The sequence below is a fragment of the Mangifera indica genome, chromosome 14, assembly GCF_011075055.1.
Source record: "Mangifera indica cultivar Alphonso chromosome 14, CATAS_Mindica_2.1, whole genome shotgun sequence".
Classification (NCBI taxonomy): domain Eukaryota; kingdom Viridiplantae; phylum Streptophyta; class Magnoliopsida; order Sapindales; family Anacardiaceae; genus Mangifera; species Mangifera indica.
In genome coordinates this window covers 2,552,591-2,573,553 of record NC_058150.1, presented here as the reverse complement: position 1 = coordinate 2,573,553, position 20,963 = coordinate 2,552,591, and the positions used below count along the sequence as shown (strand labels likewise).

Sequence of the window (20,963 nt, the reverse complement as noted above, 5' to 3'; positions counted from 1 at the left end):
TTTTATCAAATTGCTCATAAAGAGTCGAGCTCACTTTGAACTCAAGTTTGATGCAATGAGTTAAACTCAATATTATAGGATTTTTCCAAATCTGACTATAAATTATAATTTGATTAATTTTTAATTTTTAAAATTATATTTTTTAATATAAGAAACATTAGAGAAAAGCTTAGTTGGGGTTATAATAAATTTATTTATAATGAGTGATATAAATAATATAAATTTTTTATTAGAAATTATATTAAACCTTTTTTCTTTTTTATAATTGAGGATTATATTTGTATCTACTGGATAGGTAAATTTAAAATATAATAATCTAACTTTTAAGTATAACAAAAATTCAAATCTAAATTTTTATTTTAAAAATTTTAATGTTTTATTAATTCTTTAAATGTTTTAAATTTATTTTTAAATAAAATAAATCCTTCATGTCTCTCTGTCAGGATTTTGTTTGCAGAAATCTCAGGTTAGTAATGTTTTAGTCCCTGTTGATGATGATTTGGTTGTGGTCCTTATGCTACTGTTTGGACTTGAAACGTTAACGTTTAGGGCAAACCTAGGGGGAAATTGTTATTATTCAGTGGACCAGGCGGTAGCTCACGGGCTCATATGCTGGCGTTCAGCTCGGATCGAATATTCTTGAGCCGCGCGGAAGTTGCGAAACGTGTTCATCTGTCTGGCCCACTTACATTTCCACGACCGTCGTTTAGATTCATCATGGGCCCTCCACGTGACTCCGCAATATTCTATTTCCAGGAATATTCCACGTTGGCATCTACGTGGCAACACATTACCGTCCGATCATCACACTCTCTGACTTGGCAAAACATCCAACGGCAATAAGCCAAGTACATGTACGTAGGACATGTCATTTTACATGTCACTTTTTGGGCTGAGATTCGTCGCCGAGCTTTCCCCACATGTTCTCTCTTTCATTTGTTTATTAAAAAACTTTCTCAAGTGTCCATTTATAAAGCCTGTGAAAACCAGTATAATTTGTTCTTGTTTCTTTGCTAGATTCAGTTCACTGTGTATTTGAAAATCTTCTGCTCTGTTTCCCTTTATTCTTGTTCTGGAAGAATGGAGAGAAATAATTTTGGTGCAGGAGGAGGTGGCAGCAACGGTTACGAGAACGGAGTGACTACGAGTCGAGACGCGAAGCCGAGGCTGCGGTGGACGGCTGATCTTCATCGTCGTTTCGTCGACGCCGTCACCAAACTTGGAGGCCCTGACAGTGAGTCTGTCTTTTTTCTGGTTGATTTTAATTAATTAGCTCTTAAATTTTCTACGGTGAAAGATTTCTGTTTATTTAATAATGTAATTAGATTGATGGTTTCAGAGGCAACTCCCAAGTCCGTATTGAGAGTGATGGGCATAAAGGCCTTGACATTGTACCATTTAAAGAGCCATTTACAGGTATATTTTAACCACATGGCATAATTTCCGTTCTACCCTTATCATTGCCTAAATTTTAAATAAAATTAGGTAATTGGATATATAAATAATATTATAATATATTATTTATATATTTAATTATATATTTGATAATATATTCAAATAATAATATTATTAAAAAATTTTGTGTTTGACATGGCGGATAGAAGTATAGGCTTGGACAACAGACATCGAGACAAAACCCTTCACAACAACATTATGGTGAGACAATTATTTATTGATTATATCATTGTATTACAAATAATTTTTTAGAGAAATATTATGTGTATATATTTTTTATATATAATTTGAATATACAGATGATATGTCATCGTCTGATTGAGTGTTATTTTATTTTTAATTCAAAATGATTTAATTATATCATGATACATAATCTATATACCTAAATTATGTACTTAAAATATATTCATATAATTTTATTGAATTTTTCATTTTATTATGCACTGCATTATTTAAACTACAGGGTTATCGTTGGCACAATTCATTCATGATTCTTATTCACCAGGAGTTGATGATCAAGAAGGGTAATTTTCAACCAATTTCCTAGTTCTGTTATCACTTAATTTTCCTGAAATTGACACCAACAGATGTGCAATTTAAACAGAGAAATCTCAGTGACAGAGGCATTGAAATGTCAAGCCCAAATCCAGCAGAGGTTACAAGAGCAGCTTGAGGTACAAAAGAGATTACAAATGAGAATAGAGGCACAGGGGAAGTACCTGCAAACAATATTAGATAAAGCTCAGAAGACCCTCCCCCTTCACAACATGGACATGAGCTTCAACTTGGCTTTGCCAAATCTCATGGAAAACATTAGTGAATCAGATCGAAAAGGGAATGTAATCGAGATAAATGGTATGTCGCAGAAGGCTGGTGGTTCTGCCTTCCAAATTCGAGGAGCCTGTAAGAGAGAAGAAGATGGTGATAATGAAGATGTTAAGCTTGGGTTGAATAGCAAAGGGAGGCTTGATTTTGTTTCTGCAAATGGGATTGTATTGGATGGAAGTTTGCTTTCATATAAGAGATAAAATTCACCCCATTTGCTTTCATGACATCGCCTGTTCATGGGTAGAATATTTTGGTTCTGTAAGTTAAATGTATATGTAAACCAGATTTTATTTGATGAATGTAAAATGATGCAATGAGTGCTTCTCATCTTATAAGTAATATCTATATGTGAAATGGGTAGGATTGGCACGCCGCCTAGCCTAAACCTTGGCCTATGGGACACAAACCATGTTAGGCTCATGGACCATGTGGGTTGTGTTTGGACCAAGTCCTCTTGTTTTTTACATACCAACAGGGCACATGTTATGTCAGATCTATAGGTATATAGGTTGTATCGAAAGTTTTGGGATTAGTTTGATATGATTAGCTAAAAAATAATAAAAATATAAAAAATATAAAAAATTAGAAAAAATATATAACTATAGGAGTCGACTTGTTAAGGGTCCACGAAGGCATAACTCAAAGAAGTCTTGGCTGTGTCACAAATCTTATTATGTTAATAAATTAACTTGACCCATTACACAATGGTCCATGCCAAAGTTGGTTTGGCACAACCCAATCCATTGAGACTAGTATGCCTTTTAATGTCACATTTGCCATATTTTATGAATAGAAGCAACTACTTTATTAAACTGGATCATAAATTTTTTATGGGTTTGGATTCAAAACTGACAATATTTATTTAAAGTGATCAATAACAATTTTACTTTATTAAACTCAAGATTAAACAATTAATATTATAGTGATTAATTTAAAATTTATTAGATATTATAATTATAAATTTTGAGAACATTACATTAAGGGGGCGTTTAGTTTGGGTAATGTTTGATTACTAAAATAGAAAAATTATCTTGAAGATAGATTACATATGATTACTATATTTGATAAAATTTGATAGGTATAAATAATTATTGTGTTTGGTTAAAGTTAATAAAAATTACTAGTAAATTATTTTACTTAAATACCCTTTAATATAATTATTTTTAAATATTTTTTATATTATTTATCATATTAATTAAAATAAATTTATTTTTATCTCAAAAAATTAATAAATAATAATTTTTCTATAATAAACTCAAGATTACCCCAGTAATCTTTAAATACCTAAAGTGAATATGGTAATCAGATTACCACCTATATTACCTGTCATGTCAGCATTGATAATAGAACATTACTGTAATATTTTATTACTGATAAATCAAACAAGGAAATAAAAGATAGATTACCAAAATAATCTTAAAAACCCTTAATCAAACATACCCTCACAGAGAAATAAATACTAATTATAGCTTTCAGTTTCATGTTCTTGTTGGACAGTTCATAGAATCTGTTCCGTTGACTTTTTTTGGAATAATTTGGTGTTTCAAGACTAGCTGGAGCTTTAGAAACTAGTGGGTTCTCCAAAAACTTCGCCATTTATTTTTGGCCAAAAGAGATATTCCCACCCAAGGTATACTGAAACTCTAAACCCTTATCTTTAATTTTTTAAAATCTAAATAGTTATTTATAAGATAATTTTAATTAAAAATCTCAGATAGTGTTAGAAATAAAACAATTATTTAATAAAAAATTTATAAAATAAAATTTTTCTCATATTTTTTCTCCTCAAATTGAAAACTCATAATTTTCCTCTCAAAATTTAAAAAAGTGGTAATTTTTCTTTTATAGTTTTTTTTCTTTTTTCTCTGATAACAATCCGCCGCTTTCAACCATTGATCGTTCTTCCTCCCGTCTTATCTCTCTCTCTTGGTCTCTCTCTCCCTCTCATCTCTAGCACAGATTGACAAAAAGCGTTTGAAAATTCAAACAAAAGTTATCTGAAAATCTAGACCATTTTCATTTGAATGATGACGTCTAACTAAATCGTCTGGATGTGTCATTGTTTAGATGAAAAGTGACTTATCAACCCTTTATCTAGACAACTTTGTCTAAATTCGTCCAATCCAATTGATGTCATGATTTAGAGAGAGATGGTTAAACTTTTCTCTATAAAGTAAGGTTAAAAGCATTATCACCGATGACTAAAGTAGGGAGAAAAAAAACTCTAAATTTTAAAGTTTGAAAACTTTAGATAGTGGTAAAGTTGTTAATTTTTAAAATTTTAAAAAGAAAATATAATAAATTTTATGTTTTTAAAATTTGTTTGTTAAGTACTAATTTTATCATTAGATTTAATTAAGTTTTTTAATAAAATTTGGTTGATAAATAGGTTTAGAGTTTTTGAAATTAAAAGTGGGTTGACTTAAGAATAGAATATACCTAGGGTGGGAACATGTCTTTTGGCCTTTCGTTTTTCAAAATTCGTCACCGCTCTAATGTAGATTTCAATTAGAGGGAACATATCAAGTACCAATCATCGTCCTCCACTTGGCAGTCTCTCTTCTAGGGGAGTCTCTTTAGTTTTCATATTTTTTAAAAAAACCTACGTGGGATCTCTCACTTACGTCAGTCAGAATCTCTCCTTAAAACTGCCGTCCCGCGATCATTTTCCAAAACGGCGCCGTATTATATCATCTTCAACCGATATCTGCGTATCAAACCTCACGGGTAGTCAGTAATCACCTCTGCTTACTCGATAAAATTACTTATATTATTCTTTTAAAAATAATCGTTTTTGTAAAAAAACACTCAGTTATATTTTCTTCTTTTCCAAGAATTTACTTAGATCTTCCTTTTGTCTCTCTCTCAATTTGATTCGTTTATACTTTTTTTAAATTTCTCTCTTTGGCTTCATTTTCCCTCTGGAGATTGACGGAATGCGGAAAATTGAATTCTACGGTTGATTTTCTCAACATGTTCTTCGAAATGAGGATTCAAATTGAATTAACGCAATCGCTGGTTTTTCGATTCTGATACTGATGATGAGCTATCAAGTGACATAATTTATACTGATCTCGCGGAATCCAGGATTGCCTTCTATTCTCCCGATTCTGCGAGATTTTCTGTTTTTTTTTTCTAAATCCTTTTTGTAGAGCAAGGTTTCTAATTTTTAGAGAGTGAATTTGGCGGGCTGTAAGGGCAAAAATGTCATCGAAGGTGGTGTATGAAGGATGGATGGTGAGATATGGAAGGAGGAAGATCGGGAGATCATTTATTCATATGCGGTATTTCGTGCTCGAGACTCGTCTTCTGGCTTACTACAAGAAGAAACCTCAAGATAATCAGGTTCCAAAAGCAATGTTTGCGTTATTTTACTGTTCCGCTTTGAATTTTGAACTTCTTTTCTTAGTGTTTAGAAAATGTTTCTCAAAGTAAGATGGGAGGAGGATGAATTTTACTTTTGGTTTATCTTACTAATGGCTTCAAAAATAAGCTTTTAGCAAAAGTGGAAGCGTCTTGTTTGCCCAAGGTTACTGTTATACAAGGCTTTTTGCTGTTTTGACTTGGTGATTTTTACAATTTACCCTTTTAATTGGTCCATATCCCAGGTGGATCTCAAATCGTTTTTTATTTTTGTTGCTGTTTATTTTTAAGAGGGGGAAATTTTGTGTCTAAAGTCTGTGTTCATGCTGTATTAGGTTCCCATCAAGACGTTGTTAATTGATGGAAATTGTCGGGTTGAGGATCGAGGCTTGAAGACTCATCATGGACATGTGAGTTGTTATTTTCTACTTATCAACATACACTTTGTCTTTCAAAAAAGTTCTGGATGGAATTTTATGTGAGAATTGTCTGAACAATTTATAAATTTCATATCTGGGAAACACGTGCAATATATGCTACCAATTTTCCAACATCATAGTTATTGCTGAAATGAGTGTTAAATTGTTGATATATTTTGGTCATTTGGTTTTTCTTCTAAAGACATTATTCCCTTTGGGAGTTCATCAAGTGGAGTTTTATGGTATGTTGCTTTTCTATTTTAAAATCGCTTCAGATTGTAATTTGATTGGTTCATAGCTATAACTAAATCAGGCTCTCTGACTACTTGCTTCATATATTTGTTTTATGTAATCATTGCTAATCCATAACCTTGGTAATTAATTTATCATCAGAAGGTGTGATAGGTTAGTTAGCTGAATTAAAATCTTCAATCTGATTTGATTATGTTTATTTCAATGAACCTTGAACATATTGTATGCACCTTTCTTTCCTCAAGTCCATTAACTGTTTATGCCATAATGTGTTATGAACCTATTGTAATTTACTATGACATCCAACACTTAATTGTGTGGTTATTTTTTATATTTTATTCCAAAAGGTTGGAGAGTATCTCATCTTGGGATATGAGAATATTTCATGAAATTGAATAGTGGAAGTTGCTAGTTGTCTATGGCCATCCTTTTTAGAATTTTGTTGATGAAGTATGTATGTATATCCTTTTTCTGACTTATTGTTCATTTATGTGTGTTCTGCAGATGGTTTATGTTTTGTCTGTTTACAACAAGAAAGAGAAGTACCATAGAATCACGGTTTGCGTTCTTTTCTATCTTTTAAAATTGAAATTGGAGCTACAATTTTGAATGTTTTTGACTTCATTGTAGTCACACGTGCACACACATACACACATATGCAAGTTAAGTATATTTTTTCTTTGCATCAAGAAGTTTATTTTCTAAGAAAATGTTTAATCTGTTTTAGCAAAAACTGCTCTAATTTGTTTGAGATCACTAAAATACAGATAAAATTTAATTTTAGGACTTAGATTGACACACTTCTGGGTTAAGGCTATACTTGAATAGGACCACTGAACCTCATTATTCATAGTTTATGCTTTATTTTTTTAACATCATTGATGTACATATCTATTAAAAAAACTATAAATTGTTTAAAAATAGATTACAGATCTTGAAAATGAAAAGAAATTTTAGCAATAATGTTAAACTTTTCAGATTTGAGGAGTTTCTTTTTGGGAGAAAAGCATGTCAGGGAGTGGTAATATTATATGATCAAATTTAAAGGACATTGTGCCAAAATGCGGACTGTTATCTGTTTTCAGGTGTAGCGTCAAGAAGCGTAACACATATTTTTAGAAATTAGAGTCAATTAATCATATCATTTAGGCTTGTGCCTTCAGGCGTACACTTATATCAGTTAAAATTAGACTTCAGGCAAAACATACATAAACTTGTCACATGGGTCTTAATTGGTCTTGCTCAGAGCTTTTTAACATGTGGACTTCTACTTATTCTTTTCATTGTTTTGCTGCTATCAGAGTAACTATGAAGCTCCATTGGTCATTTTGGAATTTTTGCTAATAGAGTTAGCTCTATTGGTCACCTGAACTTATTGTATGAGAACTGGAGTTGTAAGGATATTGCTGTACAAGTGATATCCATGTATACACTTGCTATACTAATGGCACCAGTGGTGCCCCTATGGGTTGACAAAATCAAAATTGATATTAGACAGGTTTAAGACCTGCTTTAAGTGTTTCTGTAGCAATTATTTTTTCTGTGCTTGATATATTATGAAAACTCCTGGTGGCTAAAACCATATGTAATTTGAGGTTTTTTAATGAGAAAAGTAATTGATCTGTTATGTGCTCTTATCAGATGGCAGCATTTAATATTCAAGAGGCATTAATATGGAAGGAGAAAATTGAGCATGTGATTGATCAGGTACCTCTTTCCCTTTAGATTAGGTTGCACTGCATACCATAACTCTCCCCTGCCTTATGCTTTGTTCTACATTTGAAATTTGATCATTAAGGTGATGCTTGCAGGCTTAAGCCCTGTTCTAGGTTTTCTTTCAATGTAGTTGCTCCAGAAAACCATTAGTGGTTATAAATTGATATTATCTTGTTGTTGCCTGTTACTTGATTTTACATGGCCGTGTGTACATGCAGAATCCAGGAGAGTTTTGCATTGCATGGGTTGACACATTCTTGACTTAATTAATATTTATACTTTGCAGCATCAGGATTCACAAGTTGCAAATGGTAACAAATATATTTCTTTTGAATATAAATCTGGAATGGATAATGGGAGGACTGCTTCATCTTCGGACCAAGAAAGCCAGTATGACCTATTTAACCTTTTTTTCATTGTTATGATGGTTATAATAAAGTTGATATCAGTGGGCATATTCTCTGTAAGTTTTAAATTTATAAATTTGACTGCTTTTCTTCTTGTATTACGAAATTTAAGTTGTCTGTTGCTAAATATTTATTAGTCCTGACAGACTTGATATTTGTATAATACCCAAACAGTTGTGCCCAGGGTTTCTGATTATATTGGCAGTAGTCTGATTTTGAACTTCTGCTTGATATTTAATCTACTCCTATTACATTTCTTGCCTGTTCAATGATTTATTTTGTGAAGTAGATTTTATTGATGCCAGACTGCAAATCATTGAATTAGTATGGGTTTAGACAAACCTTTTTGGTGTTTTTTTCAAGCCAGCTTACTGTCTATGGCCTATGAAGGCCTGCCCTTCCTATAAGAATGGGTTGTAGGCTGACATTGTGTGTTCTATCCCAATTGAGTATGTGAGAGAAAGTTGGTTTCAAGGGGATCTGTAAATTTTTTACTTATGTGCAGTTGATTTATTATTATTCATATTTGATTTGGTAAAAGTTTTCCTTATGTAGAGTAATGCTGTTTAGATGTTGCCTTCAGTTATCCTATTCTTGTACTGTATTCTGGTTTCTCTGTTCTTGAAGATGCAGAAATTGACTTTTTATTATTTGCTGACTTAGTTTATGAGAAAATACCTTTCTTTTTGGGAAACTAATGCTATGTTGTCCTGTTGTTGTTGCTTGAAGTCTGTGAATATCACTTGACAAAAGAATAAGGAAAAAATAAAATTTCCAATTGCTGTTTCTGTTTAGCATTTGTAATTGCAACCAAAAATTTTAATGTACCCCATACCCATTGCATTTTTGGTTTGGTATGGTTGCTTATCCTTTAATTGGGTCTCTACCTAATAGATTAGTTTTATGTGCTATTTATTTATAACAAGAACTTGTTTGAATGTATTCCTATTTTGAATTTCTACAGAGCCTAACCTGTCTGAGAGGATGTTGAATTATTCCATATTGGCTGCGTTTTGGCTTTATGACAGTTACTTCAATTGAAATTGTGTCTTTACGTAATAACTTAAGCTTTTTGATTGTACTTTTTAACAGAGAGCAGTTTATTAATTTCTCTGCCGTATTGATATCAACTCCATATCCAATGACACATTTCACTTCAACTTCTAAAATGCTTGATTAAAATGTTATTTGGATCTCTTTCAGTGCTTATATTTATATTCATTTATTATAAACTGTTTTCAGGTTTGGTGCACAGGAAGATGAGGATGATGGACACCCACATTTGATGCGGAGAACAACAATTGGAAATGGTTCTGCTTAATTTCCTTCTCTTATTTACTTAAAAATAATTTGGTGCAATTTACAGGTAATTTTATCATCTTTAGATGCCTGGCAGGTCCTCCTGATTCGGTATATGACTGGACTCGAGAGGTTGATTCAGAGTTGTCAGACCAGAATGCTAACAATCAAGCATTTTCTCGAAAGCATTGGCGTCTTTTGCAGTGCCAAAATGGTTAGTAATTTCACATATCTCCTTTTATCATTCACCAACTCAACACTAGGATGACATTGAAGCAAAGCGATTAGAAGAGTGGTACTTGGGAATTTAGCTGCTGGCGATGTTGTATGGCTGGGATGAGTAGTTTGACTTCCATTCTTCTTTTTTTCTTCATTCTGTTTTTCATTTTATGACAGGACTCCGTATTTTTGAAGAGCTTCTTGAAGTTGATTACCTTGTATGCCATTTCTACCTACTTTATGCTCAGGGCATTATGTCACTATGATTTAAATTTGTTTAGGTCAGAAGCATCATCTATAGTTTCCTTGATGCAGCCAAGAAGCTGTAGCAGAGCAATGAAGGCTGTAGGAGTTGTGGAGGCTTCATGTGAAGAAATATTTGAGCTTGTAATGAGCATGGATGGAACACGATTTGAGTAGGTCTTTTTTCCCTTTTTAAAACTTCATATAGTTTTTCTGTAGGCTCATTGTTATAATTCTTGGTGTATGCCAGTTTAATAAATATGCTCATTCAGGCCCTCCTTTCATTTATTTATGCGTGTGATGTACAAAACTCAACATGCTCCTTGCGTCCAGGGATGCAAATGTGGCAGAATTAGACGGGGGAAAGGATTACCATCTCCATCGCTACTTCTTGTAGAGTTCCCTATCCCAATTGATTCTCCATTTATCAAAACTTAAGTTTGGGCTGGGAAGCCTCATTTTCTATATTGAGTTCCTTGCCCACAACCATGTTCCATTGGTTTCAATTTCGGTGAATTTCATTTGTTAAGTCCCTTGGTAGATCAGTTACTAGTATCTAAATATGGGAGACTCATAGTTGTACAAATTTTTATTCCTTTTAAACTATATTTAGAAGTCAAAACCTTGATTTGAATATCTGCATTTTTTTATCGAATAAATAAATCATTGGAAATCTGATTGTGGGCCCACACAAGACTGAATCTTTTGGGGGCACCTTTCACTATTCATAATTGGGACATTATAGATCTCTACCCTTCCAAGATTTTAATAGTCCCAATCTGTAATTTTTTTTATGGATTAAGGAATGTACTTCCAAGCCTCATTCTGGATGAACTTAATTTTTCTTGAACTGTGCAGGTGGGATTGCAGTTTCCAGTATGGTAGCTTAGTTGAAGAGGTTGATGGGCATACAGCTATACTCTATCATAGACTTCAGCTGGACTGGTTCCCTATGTAAGATTCTCTGCAATTTAAGTTAGCTTGTTTATGCTTTTGATCAGTATCAAATATATGCGTTTGTGATCTGTGGAAATATTATTTTCTCCTGTTTTGGGTCTAAAATTGCTGAAACATTGTAATCATGTGCAACCACAATAGCATATGCTGGCTAAACCTATTGTCCTGTTCCTATAAATTGATTTTTTGAAAAATTAACCTGAAGTGTTTGTGTTCTGTGTTCTGAACCAATTATTTGTTATGATTTTGGATGAAATCATTTAATATACAGTGCCCCTCTATATTGCTTCTAACTCACTTGTATGAAGTTGTTCTATTTGGTCTTAAAAAGGAAGATTCTAAATGGGATATATAAATGGGGCCCTTAACTGGTTTATTAATTTCATTCTGATTGTTGGCAATCAAATAATTGTAATCATTTGATCTATGTGATGTTCAGCGCATTTCAATATCATTCCCAAAAAACCAAAAAAGAAATAAAAGAAAGATTTATGAATTGTGTGCTTGAGTGTTTATGAGAGGAATTATCTGCAGCATGTTGCTGACAGTAGAGCTTGGAAGATAGACATTTTGGTGAATCTCATTGCTTTATGAGGAAAAGGCCAGGGATGATGCAAATCCATATTGAATTTTGATTGATAATACTAGGAGCTTAGTATTCACAAAAATGTTTATTTGGTCTTTGAAGAGAGTATAATACTTATCCAATTTCTAGACTCTAAAAGCCCTTGAAAGCAGGAAGGAACCTATTTGCTTCTTTCTGTTATGTATGCTGGGGTAGGAAGATGGATAGTGGTGAAAATATGATGCATAGTTAAGAATGTAGGATTCCTCTCTAAGTTTCTAAACATTTTGTGTTTATTTTTGTGATTACAGAATTCTCTCCCACGGTTGCATCTGTTGAACCACAGAAAAATACTGTTGTTCCTGTAGGAGGACCTTTTATCATTATGCATTTGTTTCATGTAATAAAATTATTGGGAGTGTTCACTTGGAAGATTCCTTTAAAGATGTTTTTTTGTTTTGGTATTTTTCACCCTGTACTTTCGTTAAGGGAAAATTTTCTTGCCTCACAACATGGCCTAAATACCCAAGTTGTTTGATGTGGCTTCGAAATTTCTCAAAAGCGTCCCTTAGGCTTTTGATGCTTTCTAAATGGAAGTTTATAATGAATCTAAAAAACTTAGGGTAGATTTGTAACAGATTTTGCAATCACTTGGGTGCCTGTGTTTTAGAAACTTAAGAGGTATGCGAGGTCCTAAGAGTTTACTCTTTCATTTATACAAATAACTTTTGTCCGTTGATTGTTTATGCTATCCATGATTTCATGTGGTTTCAGGTTTGTGTGGCCTCGGGATCTTTGCTATGTACGCTATTGGCGTAGAAATGATGATGGGAGTTACGGTATTATTTTTGCCATCCACATCTTGATATTCCCTTGCATTGTTTCTAGTCTGTAGTCATGGAATTTCCTACGCTATATATTTTGTTATTGTGCAGTTGTGCTGTTCCGTTCTAGGGAGCATGAGAACTGTGGTCCACAACCAGGATATGTGCGAGCTCACGTCGAGAGTCAGTTCACCATCTTCTTTCCTCTCTAATTTTGATTATTAGATTACATGTGTCCTATACAAAATCATACCCTGACCCTCTTCTTTATTTCTCCCTTAGGTGGAGGGTTCAATATTTCTCCACTAAAATCTCGAAATGGGAAGCCTAGAACACAGGTGCAGCACCTTATGCAGATTGATCTTAAAGGATGGGGTGTGGGTTATATTTCAATGTTTCAACAACATTGTCTTCTTCAGATGTTAAATAGTGTCGCTGGTAGGTTACTTCTCTTTTGTAACTTTATGTTTATGATAACGTGGATTATTACTTCTGTGAAAGGCTGTGTTGTCACATTCTTTAAGTTTTGCTGGTATATTTGACTGTAAATTGTACAGTTGACTGTATCATTATGTCATAAATACCCTAAAAGTTTAGAAAATTGATTTAAGTAAGCAGACAATTCAATATTTGGGCAGTATATATAACAACAGTAAAATTTCATTAATAAGTTTATTTAGTTGAAACTTAAATCATATAAAATTTAAAATTGAGTGTATATACAACATTATTTCTTGCTTTTGGACTTTCGGAGTACATATATATATATGTAAATCAAATTGTTTATCTTTTGGTTGACCACTTTCTTAATGTATGGAAGAAGATGCTTTGTATTATGAGAAAAAAATGTGTTGTATAAATGATTGAACTTTAAGTTTAATTTATTTCCTTGGGATTGGTGGGATATGCAGTCTTAATTATGGAGAGTTGTTTGGTTTTTTGTAACGGGTTCCACAGAAAAAAAAAAAAAAGGCTAAGAACCTTCTACAACTTTGACAGGAAATTTTTTTATGATTTCATTTATTTTTTCTGCAAACATGTGGCACTTGGTATGTGATATCTGTAAGTTTTGTGCTTTGTTGAGACAGGTCTGCGTGAATGGTTTGCTCAAACAGATGAAAGGGGTGCTCCTCCAAGAATACCTGTTATGGTTAATATGGCTTCAGCTTCTGTTTCTTCTAAAAAGAATCCAAGTCTGCATGAGACATCATTTCATCCTAGTCAATCTCTTGATCAGATGACTGCTGCTGGCAGGAACTCTATTATGGATGAATACTCTGATGAGGATGAAGAATATCAAATAGCTGAGTCAGAACAAGAGGTTTGATTGACACTTGATTGCATGTCCTTTTTTCTAGCTTCTTTATGAACTCATGTTTTTTTTTTTCTTGGATTTTCCAGGCATACCAAACAAAGTACGAGAATGATGTCAAGAGAATAGGTGGATGATAACCATTTGTTCATATTTAATTTGTTTTGCCGAGATTCTCTTTTCATGGAACTAGTTGGATTATATCTTTAACATGCATTCTTTTTAATTAATTAAGCCTTGGAAGAAGAGCCAACCCATCAAATTGATTTGTCTTGTTTCTCCGGAAATCTGCGGCATGATAACCGTGATTATTCTCGTGACTGTTGGAGAATTTCTGAGGGAAACAATTTCAGAGTTCGTGGCAAGCAGTTTTGTTATGACAAATCAAAGGTTCATTGCTACATTGTGTATTTGTTCTGGTATAAACGTCTTGATTTTTCTTGATACATCTTCTAATGTTCTTGGGCTTTGTCTTTTTTCATTCTATGCTATATGTATTTAAAGATTCCTGCGGGGAAACATTTAATGGATCTTGTTGCTGTTGATTGGTTCAAAGACACAAAGAGGATGGACCATGTTGCTAGGCGTCAAGGATGTGCTGCACAAGTATTAGTTCCTATCTTTTTAACCGCTTTTTATTTTTTCCATGTCTCTTTACTTTTTCCTCTTTCTCTCTCATTTGCATTGAATGAGAATATACTTATTTTTTTGGCTGATCTTCTAGTTTCTATATCCCTACATTTTCTATAAAGGGGGATATAACTTATGCTTTTGCAAGATGGTCTGTTTATTTTTTTAAAAAATTGTTGGAAAATTTTAGATGGAAGATGATTAATGAGATATCTTGAGGTAAGGATGGCTTCCCTCTAGAAAGAATCTGGTACATTACTGGCAAACACGATTGATCTAGCAACTTCTAGTAAGTTACGATTTTTTCTCTATACGACACCATTTTGTTTAGGTGTATATACACACTAACTTTGGTGAAATATACCATGCTCTTTAAGATATTCCTCTAGCTCATGGGAGAAATACTCCTTCCCATTAGAATTCAGTCAAAATGTCCATTCTTGAATCAAATCTCAAGCATCTTGACCTTAGACTTGATATAATTTTATTGACTTTGAGCTTCCTATCTAGACCTACTTCAAGCTTTTAGGACTTGCAACCCACGCTCTCACTTGAGACAGCCAGGATTACATCCTATGCTCAGACACACGGTTGGATCCCAAGTGGCCAAGTGTCTTGACCCAAACACGGTTGCAAGCATGTTGGTGTAAGATTGATTATAAGTCTCCAGCTTAATTTTAAGCATGCAAATAGGTCTAGTCCCATGTATCACAAATTATTTTTAGCTTTTTAAGTCCTAAATAATATAAATAAAGCAATTAAATTTTAAATATTTTATGTTGTTGACGATAGTGGTTTTGATTTTCTCAATTGTTATTATCTAGATGTTTATAATTATTGAATGCAAATTTATATAACATTTAACTTTTTCAGGGGTGAACATGTGAATACATAGTTGAAGTCAAAATCTCTGAATTCTTGAAAAGCAAACTACTAAATACTTACATATATATAAAATAAAAAAGGAGGAAGAAGAAAACACCCTAATAAAACACTAGTCTTGGACTTAAGCATATAGACCTGTTAACACTTGTATCTGATTGTGAATCATTAAGATTTAAGACAAACAGCAAAAAGTAAATTTTAATGGAGGTCCTTTTTCTTAAGAGTGTGAAGGTAACAGGGTCAGTGTTATTTGGATTATTAATGTTAGATCTATTAATGTAATTGCTTTCTAATTCTTCATTTGAATCTATAGTAATCTGAGCCTTTTTCTAAATGTTTGTAGGTTGCTTCAGAAAAAGGGCTTTTTTCTGTGGTCTTTAATCTTCAAGTAAGTTTGCTTCATTTACAGGTTTCAACCTTTTTGCATTTTGAGGTTGAATAGTTTTAACATAGTACTCTGCAGGTTCCTGCTTCAATACACTACAGTATGGTATTTTATTTTGTGACGAGGGAATTAGTACCCGGATCCCTTTTGCAACGGTTTATTGATGGTGATGATGAATTTCGCAATAGTAGACTGAAGCTTATTCCTTCCGTCCCTAAGGTATTTGTCCTAGTCTACATGCATTAAGATTTTAAATTTGGGATATTTGGGTTAATGGATTTAGTTCTTAGTCCATCATTGTGACTTAATTACCCATTGAAGTCCATTTATACCTTTGAGGGGCCGTTTAGTTTTGGGGTAATCTTTGATCACTTGGGTAATCTATTTTTTATTATTAACATTACCTTGTTTTATTCATCAAGTAATAGAAAAGTTCGATAATCTTTTACTATTAAAATAACGTGATAGGTATTATAAAAATAAATTGATTACTACATCTGTTTCAAGCGTTAAAAGATTATTGAGATAATTTTAATTTTGTTATAATTTTACTTTTGTTCGTTAAGTTTTTAAAACAGAACTACCCTCATATTCAATTATAATAACAACTAAATATAAAAGTCTATTGTGACTATTTTACCCATACTCAGATAATTTTCAGAACAAAAATGTCCTTTTATTCAATTAAAATTATAAGCCACCCGCACTACCATTGACCATCACCCACCACCACTTTTCAACACCAATACCAACCCTTCCACCACCTACACTGCCACCAGGACCTACAAAAACCTTTAATCTTGATTGCTAAAATTTTGGATCTTGATGATTCTGTCTAAAATTGAGAAAGCAGTGACCTACAAATCTGGAAGCAATCACCTCCAAATTGGCCGACATCCCTCAACGATGCTCCCACAATTTAAATCAAGGGTGGGGAAGTAGGCCTTAGCCATCACCACACACACCATCGATCACTTTCGCCCTACCATTTCTCATCCGGATTCCTATTGTCTCCATACATTTGATTTAGTTTAACATGTCTAAGAGCATTTAAGTATATAAATATTTTAGTATTATTTTATTATTATCAATCAAATACAATAATTATTTATAAATGTCAGTTTTACCAAACACTATACTAATTTATACCTAGTAATTTTTCAAGTAATCTATCTTGATAGTAATATTTTATTATTGATAGTAAAAGATTACTCCAACCAAACACTCTGTTAGAGTATACTGTTCAGACCATGCACAGAGAGTGCATATGAAATGACAATTAGTTGTGATCATGTGGATGGATTCTTAGCATCAGCTTGTACGTAATAACATTTTAAGAGTTTCATTAAGTTAATCAGAGCAATTGTCTGTTCCGTTGGAACTATGGAAGCTGAGTCAGTGTTTTTTAATTTCAATTATCTTTCCTCTACATTCTTCAATAATAGGGAAATGAATGATAGTCCTTGAAGTTGTATTCATTTTCTGTATTAAATATTTCTTTCTTTCTTGTCTTATTTCCACTCTGTTGGTTTTGATCGAAGATGATATTTCTTTATTTTAAAGAAAACTGTCTTAAATAGAAAAATGTATTTCTTTTTATTGACAGCATTTTTTGAGAAGTTTTCTTTTTTTTTTTTTCAAATTTCATTTTCTATTAATTGGATTTTGATTTTCCTAGCAAGAATGTGGACACAATTCATGAATGTAGTATTTGGCACTTGTATGCAAATATGTGAGTCTAGTTGGACAACTCCTGAACGTAATGTTGGAGACCTAATTCCTTCCAGACACATTGTTGTCTTTGGGGTGCTCCGAGAGTCTTAACTTCCTTGTTCCCTTTCACTTGACTTTTAAAAAATGTTGTCGACAAATTTTCAGATCATGTTGTACATTCATCATTGCCATGTTTGTTGATTCGATCTTGTTATGGATTTGTTTGTATGCAAATGGAACATTATTTGATCCTTCTGCACCTTGTGAACAAACGTTTGTTTTTGTTCTATAAAGGGGCAATATTCTCTGATGACACTGCTGATTACCCTGGCATGCCCAAGAATGGTCCTCAGTCTGACAGCCAGCAATGATTCTTTTTAGGAGCCGTCTAGATTCATAACTTCATTGCGTGACATGCACTGCTTGCAAAATGATAAGTACATCTGTAAGGAATAGAAACTATTGCTTATACTGTCTAATTTCTCGCATCCTTGAGTTGTGTTCTGGTTGGATCTGTGTACAACTGAGACCTAACCAAACAATTTATAGGTGTTTAATAGCTCTCTTAGGCCAACTTTACCAGTATTTCTTTGCAGCAGTGTGTAATCTTGTAAGATTTGTGGTGCTTGCTTGTGCATTCTACTGACTTGAACTGAGATATTCTTGAATGTCAAAAGAATAACAGTATTAACCCCATCCCAGTTTGTAATCTTTTTTCAATTTTGTGGGATATAAATATACAATTGCCCTTTTTCTAACTAGGTTGTTCCTCCAAAAATTTCCAAGCCTTTCTTTTCCGTTGAATTTGTTGCGCGCTTGTTCTTGATTTTTGAAACTTAATGATGCAGGGATCATGGATTGTGCGCCAAAGTGTTGGAAGCACCCCTTGTTTATTGGGAAAAGCAGTTGATTGCACCTATATTCGTGGCCCCAAATACTTAGAAGTAAGTACTCATATAATTTCCTTGCAAATGCTTGTTTGATACCATTAACGCTAACGTTGTATTAAGTTTTTATAGGTTGACGTTGATATTGGTTCTTCTACCGTTGCTAATGGAGTTTTAGGCCTTGTGATTGGTGTGATCACGACATTGGTGGTTGATCTGGCTTTCCTTGTACAGGTATGTCTGTTTCAGTGTACAAGACCATCTCAAAAGTACCTGTTCAATGTCGGTTGTAGCTATTAATTCAACCATGCTATCCGATTGGAACATGTTATATTTTAAAACTTTAGTAAGCATATATAATTGAAACATAAATGTTGATGCATTGAGCGTAGGATATACGACAACTGAAGGCACTAGCTATTTGAAAATTTATGTTTGCTTGTGTTACAGGACTTGCATTGAAATGGGGATTTCTCTTGATTGTTATGGCATTGTATCTTTACCTAAAAGTGGTTTAATGGTTTTTTCCCCTTATTTTCTTTTCCTTTATCCTTCCAATTAGGCAAATACAATAGATGAATTACCAGAACGGCTGATCGGTGCAGTACGTGTTTCTCATATAGAGCTGTCGTCTGCAATAACCCCAACGCTAGAACCAGGTACACCATGACAGAAACAACTTACCTCAGCTGATTTATACCCAAAAAGAGAAAAAAAAAAAGGTAAAAGAAAATCATTTGTTCAGGTATGTACATGTATGTTGATCCCATTTTCATTGTAATTTCTCATTTACTTCAATGGTAGTTACGGGTGTTTATGGATGAGTTAAAAAGGCATAATCTGTGATTCTTTATTCATTGCTGTTAGATTTTAGTTTCGGGTTGAGGTGGTTTGTTTTCTTATTGGTTTTTCATGTTGAAACTTGAAGAATTCATTCTAGAAAATAACCAGTATGCCTTAATGGTAATGAATATATTCATTTACCCTTAAAGCTTGATGTAAAGAAGATGGTATCTGGTTTTAGGTTGCACATTAAAATATTATAATAATGATTCCTAAACAAAATTCAAAATGGAGGACATTTTATCATTAATACTAAATTGACACGCCAACATTTCTATTAATTGAGATGTTGAAATTGATAAAACTGTGTCAATTTCCTAAAGAAATTATAGTATATTAAATTTCTTGTGCAATAAAATCATTTTATATATACAAATATTTACATATTCAATATATTGTGATTATATGATTAAATAATTTTACATTAAAAATAAAATAATATATACTCATATGGTGATGATGATAAATAAAATTATGTATTTATTTATATATTTAAAATTTATGTATTTAATAAATATATATATATATATATTCGTATATATATATATATATATATATATATATATATATATATATATATAAATAAATTGTGGTCATGCCAGGATCCACGTTCAAGGTGGGTCATGTCAAGGCCCTTGTGAGCCTATTGGACATGGCTTGGCTTGTCTTTTTCGTTTAAAACAAAAGAATAGATTTTGGCAAATTGACCATACAAGGCTTAGAAAGGCGTGGCCTATAATATTAATTAAGATCAAATTTAAACTTAACTTCAGTCGAGACAAACTGTGAGTTGACCAGGAGAGGCTAATGGCTCATGTTAATCTTCTTAAGCATATAACTTCGGGTAATCTTACAACACAACACGTGTCAACTCATCAATGGACGACACAAAAGTTAACAAGAGCGGTGCTCATCCATACGTTATTAAAACCACAACTCTCACCGACTTCATTATTTCATATCACTCTCATACGTATCTATTTGTATAAATAAATTAATAGATGTGATATATACCAAATTTGCTTACTTTGAATGTTATTACATGTAAACTCATCAAATTCAAAGTATCAATTTTTCTTTGCGCTTTCAAGTATTCTAAAGACATTTTTACTCTCTTTCAAATTAAATAATTAAACAATATTTTATATATATATATATTTCAAATATATAAATAAGTATATATTTATGTATATTATTATATAATTAGATATAATTTTTTTTAATTTAAAATTATTTAATTATATAATAATAGATATTAAATATATATTTATTTTGTGTACTTAAATGAGATATGATATATAAACTTTTATTATAAAAAAATTATATACCCTTGTAACTTGTCACAATTTAAGCATACTGAGTACATAGTCATTTTTCTTCCTGCCAAACGTCATATTCAGTCCTCTATCTCCGTGACTCTCCTCCACATGGCAATTCTTCCATCATGTATGACTTCTTCTCCCGGCCAAAAAAAATCTATTGGTGAAAAACAAGAAAGCGGCAAACCATTTTTAAAAGTCGTCTACAAGAAAAAACAAGGATTAAGTTGACAATTAAACCAATATTCTTTACATTCTTTGAATTTTTCGCCCACTTATTCCCAATTAGAGAGAGAGGGATTTCTGGTTCCTTATTTCCTACCTGGGAAAATTTAGAAGAAGAGGACGAACAATGCATTTACACTGTCGGCCCAAACAAGGTTTACAGTAAGTAAAGTCAATATTTTTCTAGAATGAATGATTGCATAGTTGGAAGGGAATT

At 32.6% G+C, this 20,963-nt stretch overlaps 2 protein-coding genes across 3 annotated transcripts; both read left to right on the top strand.

The window, feature by feature from the left end:
* Nucleotides 1-926: 926 nt before the first annotated feature.
* On the top strand, nt 927-2,620 carry LOC123196216 (myb family transcription factor PHL11-like). 2 transcript variants are annotated; one of them, XM_044610146.1, is made up of 5 exons: nt 927-1,234; nt 1,340-1,416; nt 1,605-1,656; nt 1,919-1,979; nt 2,060-2,620. In XM_044610146.1, the coding sequence occupies exons 1-5, from the start codon at nt 1,081-1,083 to the stop codon at nt 2,481-2,483; spliced, it is 768 nt and encodes a 255-aa protein (XP_044466081.1). In that variant the 5' UTR covers nt 927-1,080; the 3' UTR covers nt 2,484-2,620. The 2 variants fall into 2 exon arrangements, with proteins under 2 accessions (XP_044466081.1, XP_044466080.1); XM_044610145.1 differs by having other exon boundaries at nt 930-1,234; nt 1,602-1,656.
* A 2,289-nt stretch (nt 2,621-4,909) lies between these two features.
* On the top strand, nt 4,910-19,237 carry LOC123196292 (protein ENHANCED DISEASE RESISTANCE 2-like). Its single transcript, XM_044610260.1, has 22 exons — nt 4,910-5,628; nt 5,982-6,056; nt 6,822-6,875; nt 7,959-8,024; nt 8,320-8,423; nt 9,683-9,750; nt 9,837-9,953; nt 10,136-10,176; nt 10,274-10,374; nt 11,060-11,155; nt 12,498-12,562; nt 12,659-12,730; nt 12,830-12,985; nt 13,636-13,868; nt 13,949-13,988; nt 14,095-14,249; nt 14,364-14,465; nt 15,718-15,762; nt 15,838-15,978; nt 18,321-18,416; nt 18,492-18,593; nt 18,922-19,237. The coding sequence occupies exons 1-22, from the start codon at nt 5,488-5,490 to the stop codon at nt 19,027-19,029; spliced, it is 2,178 nt and encodes a 725-aa protein (XP_044466195.1). The 5' UTR covers nt 4,910-5,487; the 3' UTR covers nt 19,030-19,237.
* Nucleotides 19,238-20,963: the final 1,726 nt, after the last annotated feature.